General features: G+C 36.4%; 1 protein-coding gene across 2 annotated transcripts in view; it reads left to right on the top strand.

The window, feature by feature from the left end:
- pitrm1 (pitrilysin metallopeptidase 1) overlaps positions 1-13,502 on the top strand; it is a 66,416-nt gene that overhangs the window by 20,005 nt on the left and 32,909 nt on the right. For both annotated transcript variants that reach the window (XR_005633779.1, XM_039753549.1), the window contains exons 5-7: positions 200-314; positions 2,560-2,656; positions 11,140-11,300. Coding sequence is in view for 1 of the 2 variants with exons in the window: in XM_039753549.1 (XP_039609483.1) it covers positions 200-314; positions 2,560-2,656; positions 11,140-11,300 (373 nt within the window). In the remaining variant the exon portion in view is untranslated. The remainder of the gene's footprint in view (positions 1-199; positions 315-2,559; positions 2,657-11,139; positions 11,301-13,502) is intronic.

Raw genomic sequence — 13,502 nt, 5'->3', positions numbered from 1 at the left:
TAATTTTATAAAATAACGGCTCCCACTGCTATTCTTTAAAATTGGGAAAGTTTTCTAATGACTGGTGGAATAAGCATTTTGTTTTGGATTCAGTTTTAGATTCTGTCAAGTCTGCTTTAGGTTTTTTAAATGATTTGTTTGTTAAATCTGTGTACATTTTCTATTTGTGTGTTTTTTTTTTTTTCTTTCCCTCCCACAGCTAGTGATTTCACAATGTATCCATTCTCAACACAGAATGGTAAGGATTTTCAGAACCTCTTATCTGTTTATCTGGATGCAGCATTTTTCCCTTGTCTTCGTGAACTGGACTTTTGGTAAGCTTAAAATGGAATATTCTTTATTTAATAAATTCTGATGAAAATGTTTGTACTATGGCACACCCTTCTGTAAGAATAATCTAAAAAACCAAGCCTCATGATTTTCTTCATAAATACCATTAGGGTTGTCTGTCCAAAGAAAAATCTTTTTCAGTATAATATTTAAAAATACAGTATAATCTCAATTTCCCATACTTTGAGTAATTGGCATGTGTGGTTTTATCTTGTTTGATGTAAACAATACCAAATAATGGCTCATATATATGGTATATCGTCCTTTCTGCTAAAGCAATTGCTTTCAAAATGTTACACTATACTACACTATATACATATACAGTCCCTATAAGAAAGTCATCATATCCGGTCAAAATCCTTATCTTTAAGGAAATAAAAATAAACTGAATATAATTATTTAATGTTCTATTTAATCATTATAACCCTCAACATCAAAGTGAAAAATGATCTTTTAAGAAATCCTTAACAATTATTAAAATTTAATGAGTGAAGTACCTGGTTTGGATAAGTAATCAGCCTCCTACAGTAACCATTATCAGCTTGTTCATGTACAACCAAATACAGGCTAATTAGCCCACACCTGACATCAGTTGTTGTGGTTTTGATTACTTCAGAATAAATCCGCCTGTTCCCTGAGGATGTTTCTGATAGTAGTGCATGGCAACACAAAAAAAATCACCATGGTTAGAATGGTGCTTCCTAAAGGGTTTTGGGATAAAGTTGTGGAAATGTACAAGTTAGGAGAAGAATATAAAACTAGCCCTCCAGGTACTGTCCAGAGTTTTAATATGATATAGAAAGTGTATGGCATCACTGAGACTTTGCCTTGATAAGGCTGTCCGATGAAACTGGATGACGGAGTCAGGAGGATATTGATTAGAGAAGCTACCAAGATGCCACTGTTAACTATGAAGGACTTAAGTGTTCATGGCTGATATTGATCCCTCTGTACATGTGATAACAATCTCAAAAAGGCCTCTTTTGAAAAATATACCACACTGAGTCTTGTTGGCACTTTGTTAAAGGTTTTATGGTTAACTGAGAAAAAGATTGCTTTGAACTGAAAGATTAACAAAGATTTACTGAACTCCAAAAACTGTGTTTGATGAAAACAAAACACAGCACACCACCCAAAACTTGCAATACCTACTGTGAAGTATGAATTTGGCAACATTTTTTGGGGGCGATTCTCTTCAGTGGGGGAACTAGGTGATTAGTCAGGTTTGAAGGGAAAATGGATGCTGCCAATCACACCCAAATTCTTGTGGAAAACTGGTGGCCTTCTGGGCGAGCAGGTGGTTCACATTCCAGCATGGCAATGACCTTTAAATACACTGCCTAAAAATAAATGCACTGGTTTAAAGATGAGGAAAGTAAAAGTTCTTGAGTGGCCAAGTCAGAGTCCAGACTGAAATCCAGTAGGAAATCTAAGGATGGACTTTAAGAGAGAGGTCTGTCAACACTTTCCATGAAATCTGACTAAACTTGAACAATTCTCTTAGGAAGAATGGGCAAATATTTTTTTTTTTTTTTGATTTTCAGGGCTGTTGTCATTTTTCATTACTTGAATGTTATTAGAACGATCAAACAGTCTAGACAAGATGGCAACTTATTCCATGACTGGTTTTCTGTGTGAAGAAAAACTTTCTAACGTTTGCATGAGTTTTACCTTTAACAAGTTTCCAGCTGTGTCCCTGTGTTCTTGCTGAATTTATTTTAAAGTAACAGTCTCAATCCACTGTACTAATTACCTTCTTATTTTTACACATTTCAATCATATCTCCTCTTAATCTCCTTTGTCTTAAACTGAAAAGGTTCAGCTCTTTTGATCTTTCCTCATAACTCAGCAGACCTTTAAGGCAAAATGTATAAATAAAGCTAAATGTGTAAATAAATTCTGATTGCTTTTGATTTCAGGCACTAAGACAAAAGTGGACACCATCCCAGTAGTGTATGATAAGGTGTTTTTTTTTTAATAGGCACTAACATTTTTTTTATTTTGCTGACCCAGCTAGTTATGCTTATAGAAAGTTTTTCTTGAGCCTGTGACAAAAATGTGATTATAACAATTAAAAAAGCCGCAGTACAAAATACAATATATAAAATATATATAGTATATACTGTATATTAAAGGTACATTACTGTCACTTTGCTTTCAAAAAATAATTTTTAAAATTTGACATACTGTCTTGAATGTACTTTGTGAGAATTTTCTTTGTATTTTTAGGCAGGAAGGGTGGAGGCTAGAAAATGAAAATCCTACTGATCCGAAGTCTCCATTGGCTTTCAAAGGTGTGGTCTTCAATGAAATGAAAGGTGCCTTTGTAAGTTGCTTGTATTTTTATTATATCAAAGATAAAAATTTTTGCAATGACAATGGAAATACTTTCTAACTTTGCCTGTGTAAGATGTGGCATTTATGTATGTTATTTATTAAACAGTAAAGGATGACATTCAACATTCCTATAGAGAGGTCTCAATGGGTCCTTAGTGTAAGCCAATGAGAGGAAACGTATTAAACAAAGAAAAGGGGTTGATTGGTTATATTTGCTTAATTGTTGCTCATGAACTGTCTCCACCAAAGCTAAAGCCTGTCAAGAGTATAGACAAGTGAAACTCGGAGAAATGAAACCAAAGTCTGGAATAGGGTCCAATTCAGTCCATAAAACCGTGTCGTTGTTGGAATTCTGGAAAATGTACGTTCACTGGGTACTGTGTTTATTGGCAAAATGGTAGTCTCCAGCATGTTGAAGCATGTTTTTCACCTTATGAAGCATTCACTTTGTCAAAGCTTTCACACGGATAGTCTACTGCAAGTCGAACAGAAGGAGGTGGGGTAATGGGTGGAAAACTAACATTTAATTCAAGTACAGAAAATATTGAAATGCTGGTGCCATACTGTTTTAAAAAATGTGTTTTTTCAGTACTGGTATACCATGTAACCCTACACTCTTTGTCCTTTTCCACATTAAACTTCCTTAGCTTTACGTCTTTTTTTTTTTTCTCAAAAAAAAAACGTGAGAAGCATTGAATTTTTTGTCTTGAAAAATGACATTTTTATTAAACTTAATCTTTCTATTGTAAAATGTGCAAAACACTAAAAGTACAAAGTCATATATGCAGATATAATGATACAAATTATAATAATAATATGAACAGCACACTGCACATTTGTGAGTGATGCGAGTGTCACTTTCAGATTCCCAGAATCACTTTCAGTTTTACTGACCATTTCAATTTCACTGTCTGAAGACAGATTCACTTCAGCATTACTGCTGATGAGAGGAATTTCTTAGTAGATGCCATTATGAGACTAGGAGACTAGGAGAAGTCCTCTCTATGCCGTTGCCCAGGTAATGCTCAGGACTGACACGCAAGACACGCCTATGCTGTTGCCCAAGTAACGCTTGGCACTAATGCTATTGACAGTTCTACAGCCAATGTAAAGCCTATGGCTTATTCAAAATGCGTCTATACCAGGGGTCGGGAACCTTTTTGGCTGAGAGAGCCATGAACGCCACATATTTTAAAATGTAATTCCATGAGAGCCATACAATATGTTTAAAACTAAATACAAGTAAATGTGTGCATTTTATGTAAGACCAACACTTTTAAAGTACAATAAGTCTTTAGATGTGAGAAAGACTGTTCACATGCATACATAGAGCCAAACATGGTCAGTACAGCAATACTCACACGCTGCAGTGTGTGTTATGTGATGGGAAGCACGTTCCAAGTTTTGACAATCAGCTGGTCCGCGTTTTGAAGTTTTTTAATTTCTCCCCACTTGTGTTTGCTCGCCAACTCTGCTTGCTGTCGTGCAAGTCTTTCCAAATCTTTATTCGGTGACTTGAACTTGAACCCACATGTCTGAGGCCTTCAGGTCAGCAGCTTGTAGCTAAAAATCTCTGACGGAGACACCAGGGATGTAACTCAGGTCGGCGCTGTCCACTGCACACTCGTGTGGATAGGTGATGAACTTAAAAAGACAAGTGCGCTCACGAAATTCTCCAAAGCGCCTTTGAATGACTTCAGGAGATTAGATGTGAAGCCCGCTAGCTGCTGAAGATCAAGATGTTGAGCAGGGTCACTTGCTGTGCATGCATCTTTAAACTCTCCCAGTTTTTCAAAGTGTAGTAAACGACCTGTTTCAATGTCGCGATGAAGAGTTCTAGCTTGTTTTCAAATGCAAACACTGCTTGTTGAAGGGATAAGACTGTATTTCCAACGCCTTGCATTTTCACATTGAGCTGGTTCAGATGTTCAGTCATGTCCACGAGATAGCAGAACTTCAGGAGCCACTCAGTGTTAGCTAACTCAGGATGCTCGACGTTTTTCATTTCAAGAAAAGTTCGGATTTCGCTCAGACATGCAATTTTATCATTGCATATTAGACACACTGCAGAACCTGCTTTCTCCACAAAGGCGAATTCCTCTGTCCATCCCTGCTGAAAAGTACAATACTCCTCATCTTTTTTTCTTTTAGCCATCTTGTTTGATAAAAGGGTTTCTGCAATTAGTTAGCTGACTACTTCATTAAAAGGAGGGAAGTTTACTTCCTGACCTCACAACGACTCCGTGCGCTACGCATTATCCAATAAAAATTTGGTGTTGTCCCGGAGGACAGCTGTGATCGGCTACAGCCACCTGCAGCCATGAACATGAGCGGTAGGACATGAATGTATTGAAATACATGAGAGTGTTTTATATTTTTAACGTTATTATTTTTTTATTAAAGATTTGTCTGCGAGCCAGATACAGCCATCAAAAGAGCCACATCTGGCTCGCGAGCCATAGATTCCCGACCCCTGGTCTATACCGTTGACCAAGCGACTCTCGGGACTAACACTTTTAGAATTGTTTCAACAGCTTGAGTGGCACTCGGGTCTAATGCTAAGGAGGTTAAAGGTTTGTCACTATTTGTCTCTTTTAGACTTTGTGGCATTTATTCAAACCTTGTCATACTAAAATTGAATTTTGAAGCTATAGTTTTTTTCATTTTTGACAAACACTTTAATAGTTGTATTATGGTTTCTAGATCCTCTTAGTTTAGTTACCTCTGACTGCTATCAAATAATAAGTCTAGATACTGTAAGCTTAACTTCTTATTAGTGCTTTAACATTTTGGTTTAAAAAACAGTCACTGATTACATTTAAGTGTTCTAGTGCTCTGCTATTCATAGGGTTTTTCCAGTTAATATTTGGGCAAGTAATGTTCCCCCATTACTGTAGAATTCCCCTGTAAACTAGTTTTTCTAATATTATTAAAACTAGGGGGCTCTGCCCCCTGCTCGCTTTGCTCGCCGACCCCCAGGTTTGGTTAACTGGACATACAATTTTAAGAGATTGTTATTTTCATGGGAATTGTTAAATATGCATTATTTTCACTTTTACTTTAAAACTTTAGTTAAAACAATATTTGGAATTAACTTTTCTTCAAGATTGCATTGAATTTTGATTCCGTGTTGAACTTACATCATGACAACTCAATGCATAACTGCCTGTGAGTGAATTTTGTTTCTTTCTCTCTAACTAGCAAAATACCCGCGCTTCGCAGCGGAGAAGTAGTGTGTTAAAGAAGCAATGAAAAGAAAAGAAAACATTTTGAAAATAATGTAACCTGATTGTCAATGTAATTGTTTTGTCACTGTTGTGAGTGATGAGTGTTGTTGTCATATATATATATATATATATATATATATATATATATATATATATATATATATATATATATATATATATATATATATATTTACACACACACACACACATAAACATATATATATATACATATCTATACATATACACATATACATACATATATATCTACATATATACACACACATATATACACACATATACATACATACACACACATATATACACACAAATACATATATATATATATATATACAGTGGAGGAAATAATTATTTGACCCCTCACTGATTTTGTAAGTTTGTCCAATGACAAAGAAATGAAAAGTCTCAGAACAGTATCATTTCAATGGTAGGTTTATTTCAACAGTGGCAGATTGCACAACAAAAGGAAAATCGAAAAATAACTTTAAATAAAAGATAGAAATTGATTTGCATTTCATTGAGGGAAATAAGTTTTGAACCCCTACCAACCATTAAGAGTTCTGGCTCCCACAGAGTGGTTAGACACTTCTACTCAATTAGTCACCCTCATTAAGGACACCTGTCTTAACTAGTCACCTGTATAAAAGACACCTGTCCACAGAATCAATCAATCAAGCAGACTCCACACTCTACAACATGGGAAAGACCAAAGAGCTGTCCAAGGATGTCAGAGACAAAATTGTAGACCTGCACAAGGCTGGAATGGGCTACAAAACCATTAGCAAGAAGCTGGGAGAGAAGGTGACAACTGTTGGTGCGATTGTTGAAAATGGAAAGAGCACAAAATGACCATCAATCGACCTCGCTCTGGGGCTCCACGCAAGATCTCACCTCGTGGGGTGTCAATGGTTCTGAGAAAGGTGAAAAGAATCCTAGAACTACGGGAGGAGTTAGTTAATGACCTCAAATTAGCAGGGACCACAGTCACCAAGAAAACCATTGGAAACACATTACACGCAATGGATTAAAATCCTGCAGGGCTCGCAAGGTCCCCTGCTCAAGAAGGCACATGTGCAGGCCCGTCTAAAGTTTGCCAATGAACACCTGAATGATTCAGAGAGTGACTGGGAGAAGGTGCTGTGGTCTGATGAGACCAAAATAGAGCTCTTTGGCATTAACTCAACTCGCTGTGTTTGGAGGAAGAAAAATGCTGCCTATGACCCCAAAACACCGTCCCCACCGTCAAGCATGGGGGTGGAAACATTTTGCTTTGGGGGTGCTTTTCTGCTAAGGGCACAGGACAACTTAATCGCATTAACGGGAAAATGGACGGAGCCATGTATCGTGAAATCCTGAGCGACAATCTCCTTCCCTCTGCCAGGAAACTGAAAATGGGTCGTGGATGGGTGTTCCAGCACGACAATGACCCAAAACATACAGCAAAGGCAACAAAAAAGTGGCTCAAGAAGAAGCACATTAAGGTCATGGAGTGGCCTAGTCAGTCTCCGGACCTTAATCCAATAGAAAACCTATGGAGGGAGCTCAAGCTCAGAGTAGCACAGAGACAGCCTCGAAACCTTAGGGATTTAGAGATGATCTGCAAAGAGGAGTGGACCAACATTCCTCCTAAAATGTGCAAACTTGGTCATCAATTACAAGAAACGTTTGACCTCTGTGCTTGCAAACAAGGGTTTTTCCACTAAGTATTAAGTCTTTTTGTTAGAGGGTTCAAAACTTATTTCCCTCAATGAAATGCAAATCAATTTCTATCTTTTATTTAAAGTTATTTTTTCGATTTTCCTTTTGATGTGCAATCTGCCACTGTTGAAATAAACCTACCATTGAAATGATACTGTTCTGAGACTTTTCATTTCTTTGTCATTGGACAAACTTACAAAATCAGTGAGGGGTCAAATAATTATTTCCTCCACTGTATACATACACACACACACACATATATAAACATATATATACATATACATACATATCTACATATATACACACACAGCTATTTCAGTATCAGTGCAATACGCTGTTTGTTAAAACGGTTGACTCCCGCTCTTACGTGCAATAACAAATCAAATCATTCAGTTGTCTTTGCTCATATGTCATTTTAGAGCTGGACGCCTGGCATCTTTTTTTGGCCACAAGTTCGTTTCTGTTTGGTGTGAGGTTCTGTGTTGTGGAGATTCTCAGGATAGATTGCAGGTGCTCATCAGTGAGGCGACTCCTGTGTGCTGTTTTGTTAGTCTTTATCACTGAGAAGAGCTTCTCACACAGATATGTGCTACCAAACATGCACAAGGTTCGAGCCGCATGTAGACGGACTTTTTTTGTTCTTCAAAGTCACCAAAGCGCCGTGCAAACTCAGTGCGCAATAACTCTAGTAAGCGGTAAGTGTTCGGCAAGGCAGCTGAAGCGCTGCATTATGGGATCTGTAGTTTATTGTGTTACCAGCGCTTCATATACCCGGCTTTAATAACAATAATACAGTATATAAAATGATCTCGGGCGGATATAATTACGCCGGGCGGATGTGGCCCGGCCCTTGAGTTTGACACATATGGACTAAATAGAACTTGAAAAGATATATTTTTTCAAATGTGATCGCGCAATTCAGATAGAGTTGACACGCACTACAGCCTGCATGCGTCAATGAGTCATCCTCCCCTCGCTCTTACTTTTTTACCGTTCATCTAATGAATACACTGAGTATGGCTTTACCAAAACAATCATTGATGGCGAATAAAGTATCCATTATTCGAGTATGTAGATCAAGATATATATATACATATATATATACCCGCGTATCGCAGCGAGAAGTAGTGTGTTAAAAAGCTAGAAAAGAAAAGGGAACATTTTAAAAATAACGTAACATGACTGTCAATATACAGTATTTGTTTTGTGAGTGTTACTGAGTGTTGCTGTCATCAAGGATTTGATTATCATTATTTCTTTCAATCAGATTCGTATTTGTAGGATGTGTTGTGTTCAAGTTACATTCCGTGTTTGTCAATCGTTGTAAAGATGACAGGTTTCATTCATCGATTCGTTTCTTACTGCATCAATAAACAGCTCGTCTTCTTCTTTATCTGAGACCTGACACACTGCATGCACGGGTTTTTACACTGTCTTCCTTTAGCGGGACATTGACTTTTTCCACCGTGTGCTTTGTTTCCACAGTAGCTGCATTTATGAATATGCTTATCAGACGCTTCATATTTTTGCTGCCTTTTCAATTGTGTAATTCGGTTTTGTTCAGCTCTTTGGAACGGTTGCTTTTATCTGTGCACTGCGTCAGTTCACGTGAGCCACTCGGTGTACATGCATCGAAGGTTCCCAGCTGTGCTGGTGCCATCTCGTGCTATGTCCATAGCTTTATTTAATGTTACCTTAGTCCTGGCACTTAAAACTTTCTCTCGCAGTTTCGCTGAGTTTGTGTCAAACACCACCCTGACCATCTCATCTTCCTCTCCATAAGCACAGTCCTTCACCCGTGAATATTTACCCGTGGCAGTTTGCTATTGGATTGCCGCTGACGGACGGCCTTATATGGGCAGGCACTAAATTACAAACGCCAGCCTGTCTATGAACTTAATTTAAAGTGTAGGTTTACATCGTGCTTTGTTTCCGAAGTAGCAGAACTCATGAATATGGTTGTATATGTCACTCGCTCGCTTCTTATTGTTTAGCTGCCTTCTCAATTATATAATGCATGTTTTCTTGAGCGCTTTTTTGAGGTCTTCCTGGTTTTCTATGTACTGCGTGATTACGTGGGAGGCGTGATGATGTCACACGAAACTCCGCCCCCACGGCGTTGAAGCTCATCTCCATTACAGTAAATGGAGAAAAACTGCTTCCAGTTATGACCATTACGCGTAGAATTTCGATATAAAACCTGCCCAACTTTTGTAAGGAAGCTGTAAGGAATGAACCTGCCAAATTTCAGCCTTCCACCCACACGGGAAGTTGGAGAATTAGTGATAAGTCAGTGAGTGAGTCAGTGAGTGAGTGAGTGAGTGAGGGCTTTGCCTTTTATTAGTATAGATAAATAAAATAATTTTTTCAAATGTTTGTCTATGCTCTTTCTTCTTCGCTTAGGCATTGACATGTCATCTAGAACATATAAAATTATTGTCCTGATAAAATTTATAAGAGCTGAGAGCGCAGGAAGTGTGTCTGCCAAAAGTATTCACACGAGTGTCTGACAAAAGCATTCACACGACTGATGACCGTGGTCTTGTTTGAAAATAGTTTTAAGTAGGATGTGACTTGAAAGAATCTTGTGTTAACAGTTTCAGACTAATGGGACTTCATACCGTGCCAATATTTTTGGAATCTTAATTCTCGCTGGCAACACGAATTAGACAATCTACAAGTGTCCGACTTAAAGTTTAAATCTGAACAATATATTCAATCTCTTTTTGCTGTTCCATTATTTCACAGAGTAATAATTTCCGTTTATTTGCGCTAATGTGATCTTTCTTATCCTTTTTTTGAGACTTTCAAATTTTTGTACTTAAATTATCTTTAACCTGCTTTCCATGTGTACCGCGCCAGCATTTTTGAATTCTTTACGATGTTCTACTTTGTCATCTACTCTTCGTCCTTTATTTCTGGCCCTGGGCGTGGACTCGTCTCGCGGGACGTAAAAGTGTCTCCCCGAGAAAATCATGTTTTGTCTCCTTCCAAGATTTTTTTTTATAATAGAGAGATACTGCATACTGATACTGTTATTTTTGTTTGAAGGGATCTATAATGCATCCCAACTGCAGCTGTCTGTCCTTACTTTCTAGTCAAATCCACATCCCAACTTTGGTTTGCCAAATAATATGTAAATATTTATATTACACTAACGCTAATCTTCAGAGTTTAGCCAAGATTCTGCAATTGTCATTGTATCATATTTACAGTGTTTGCTGCAACATAAAACTGCATACTTGCAAAGAGGATTTCCACCTTTTTCCCTTTCAGTTTGGTTAGGATTTTCTGATTGTGGAATTTGTACAGTTTTTGCAAAACATTTTTTGTAAGTGCAAGGTTTTTTTCTCCCCTAATGCTAAGTGAGCTTGAGTTAGGGTTTAGTTAGTGCCTCCCTTTTGGTCACAATATACAGTATGTGTGTATGCATTTGTTTGTGTATATACTGTATACACTGTATGTTTTTTTTTTGATTGATTGAATAAACATGTATGTACATCTATTCAGGATTTTTCTTTTCTTTTAGGCAGATAATGAGAGGCTGTTTGCTCAGTATGTTCAAAATATGCTGCATCCTGAGCATACTTACTCGGTTGTGTCTGGTGGAAAACCCCTTCATATTGTTGATCTTTCTTGGGAGCAACTGAAGAAGTTTCACGCTACTTACTACCACCCAAGCAATGCCAGGTTCAGTGTCTTCAATTGACAAATCTTTATCTTTTTACTTTTAGTTTTTTTGAAAAAATCAAAATGGCTTACAGAAGCATAAGTACTTATTTTGTTTTAACATGTTTATTCTTAATATGACCAATTTTTCAGTTTGTTCATTAAAAGTAAAACTCTACCCTCTTATTAAACTTTCAAAATAATTCAGTAAATAACGATATATATATATATATGTAATATCTCATGTTTTAGGCAGCAATGCAATGAAGCCAAATAAATTGGGTAGACTTAATATTAAATCTAATTATACAATATAAGTTATTGTTTAAGACAATACTATATAACAGCTTATTGATATAAACGTTCCAAGTTGCAACACATATTGTGGTGCAATACATTTAGGTCTGATAAATGTTTATTTTTATTTACAGTTTTGGTTTATATGTCATACTTTCACAGCTTGTAGTTACATAATCAATACCTAATACTTGTAAATAGGTAAAAGTTAACCCCTTTTAAATGTTAGTTATTCAATTCTGAGAATATGTGAGAGATTTTAGCCTAAAGTTTGGTTCTTTTGTTTCGTTGGTATATATTTTTAAAAATTGACTGAGGTGGCATTGATCAAGGTTAATTAGCAATTGTGCACTAAAAGTCTGTTCCACCATTCCCCTCCCCCCCCATTTTCAAAATAAAAAAAGGTGGGGGTGGGAGGAGAATTATTGTAGTCTTATCTTCTTCAAATTATTTTGGAACATAGGGTCTGTCTCTTCTGAATAAAATAAATGCAAACTTCAAATGCTAAAATGTATATTTTTCACCGTTTATGCTTGATCCACCTATTTGATAGTATCACCTCTACATTTCGCTTTAGCTGCATTTAAATAGACAACAGACCACTTCAATTCTTGCTCCTTTCATCTATGTCTTAGTAATCTCCAAAGTTTCCTTCACAGCTGAAAGCCACTATCTATAAGTATTTCTTCAACAGTACAAGTATAGCTGAAAGCTGGAAGTTTATTCTAGTTTGTAATTCATCCCATATCTGTTGCAGATGCACTTTTTTCTGAAAGAGTAAAAATTAACCAATTACTCAGGCTTTATAATAATAATAATAATAATAATAATACATACAATATTTTGTGGGGAAAAAAAATAGCTGTACCCAGAAAACATTGGCCTAATTTGCATTAAAGTCAAACTATTGGACAGGTAAGATTAAAGAAATGAGTCTATAATTTGAGCAAACAAATAATTTCATTGGTCCTGAACAAGATTATATGTGTATGTTGCTCGACAGTTGCAGAAAAATATCTTGATAATGAGGCTATAGCGTTTTCAAAAGACTCTAAACCAGCAAAGCTGTGCCATGCTGAGTTTTATCATGAGTGAAACAGAGAACCATTTCGATAGACTCACAACATTCTGTAAGTAATATGCTGATAACCTCAATTAATGTTCTTTTTTTATAATTTTATACATTTTATTGTAATCATTCCATACAAATCGATCAATTTTTACAAAAAATTGGATCAATTAAAACATTAATTTAAATCCTGATTTGAACGTCCTCATAATGCAGCTTTTCTCTACGCTTTTTGGTAACTTCCATGCATCTATAAATTACATAATACAGAATTGTTTTTTTTCTTAATCTTTATGCGATTGTTAACATTAATATGTGTTTGTTCTGTTCCAGAACCAGTAAACACAAAAATCAACTTCTCATTAGGAGATTAGATAAAGCCCTCTCTAATCACTAATTTTCTAGAACAGTATTTTACTACTTTTGGTGTCCATTCATTTTTAAAGCTCTTTTTGTTACTTTTTTGTACTGACTAGGCTAAAACTGTATTCTGATTCCAAATGTGGCCTTACAAATATGGTATGTGGCTTGGGTGCTATAAAAGCCACTTTTGCACACTGTCTGACTGCAGAGTTAAATTTAATTCCAGTTCTTTCTCATAAGGCATACCTTCTATCTCTGATTCCCTCACTGTATAATTATATTCCATATTTTTCTTCTATCAGTTTTACATTTAAATTTATTAAACTTAATTTGCTATATGTCTGCCCAGATCTGAAAACTAGTTCATAATAGCCTGTAGATACTGTAGCAATTGTACGGTATCCGTTAATGTACTTAATGAACCTGATACAGGAGGAATCACATTGAAACGAAATTCATGGGACCATAGTATTTTTTGTTATAACAAATGTGAG

Source organism: Polypterus senegalus, chromosome 5 (assembly GCF_016835505.1).
Source record: "Polypterus senegalus isolate Bchr_013 chromosome 5, ASM1683550v1, whole genome shotgun sequence".
Classification (NCBI taxonomy): Eukaryota; Metazoa; Chordata; class Cladistia; order Polypteriformes; family Polypteridae; genus Polypterus; species Polypterus senegalus.
The sequence above is the reverse complement of the archived record's forward strand: the minus strand, read 5'-3'. Positions and strand labels throughout refer to the sequence as shown.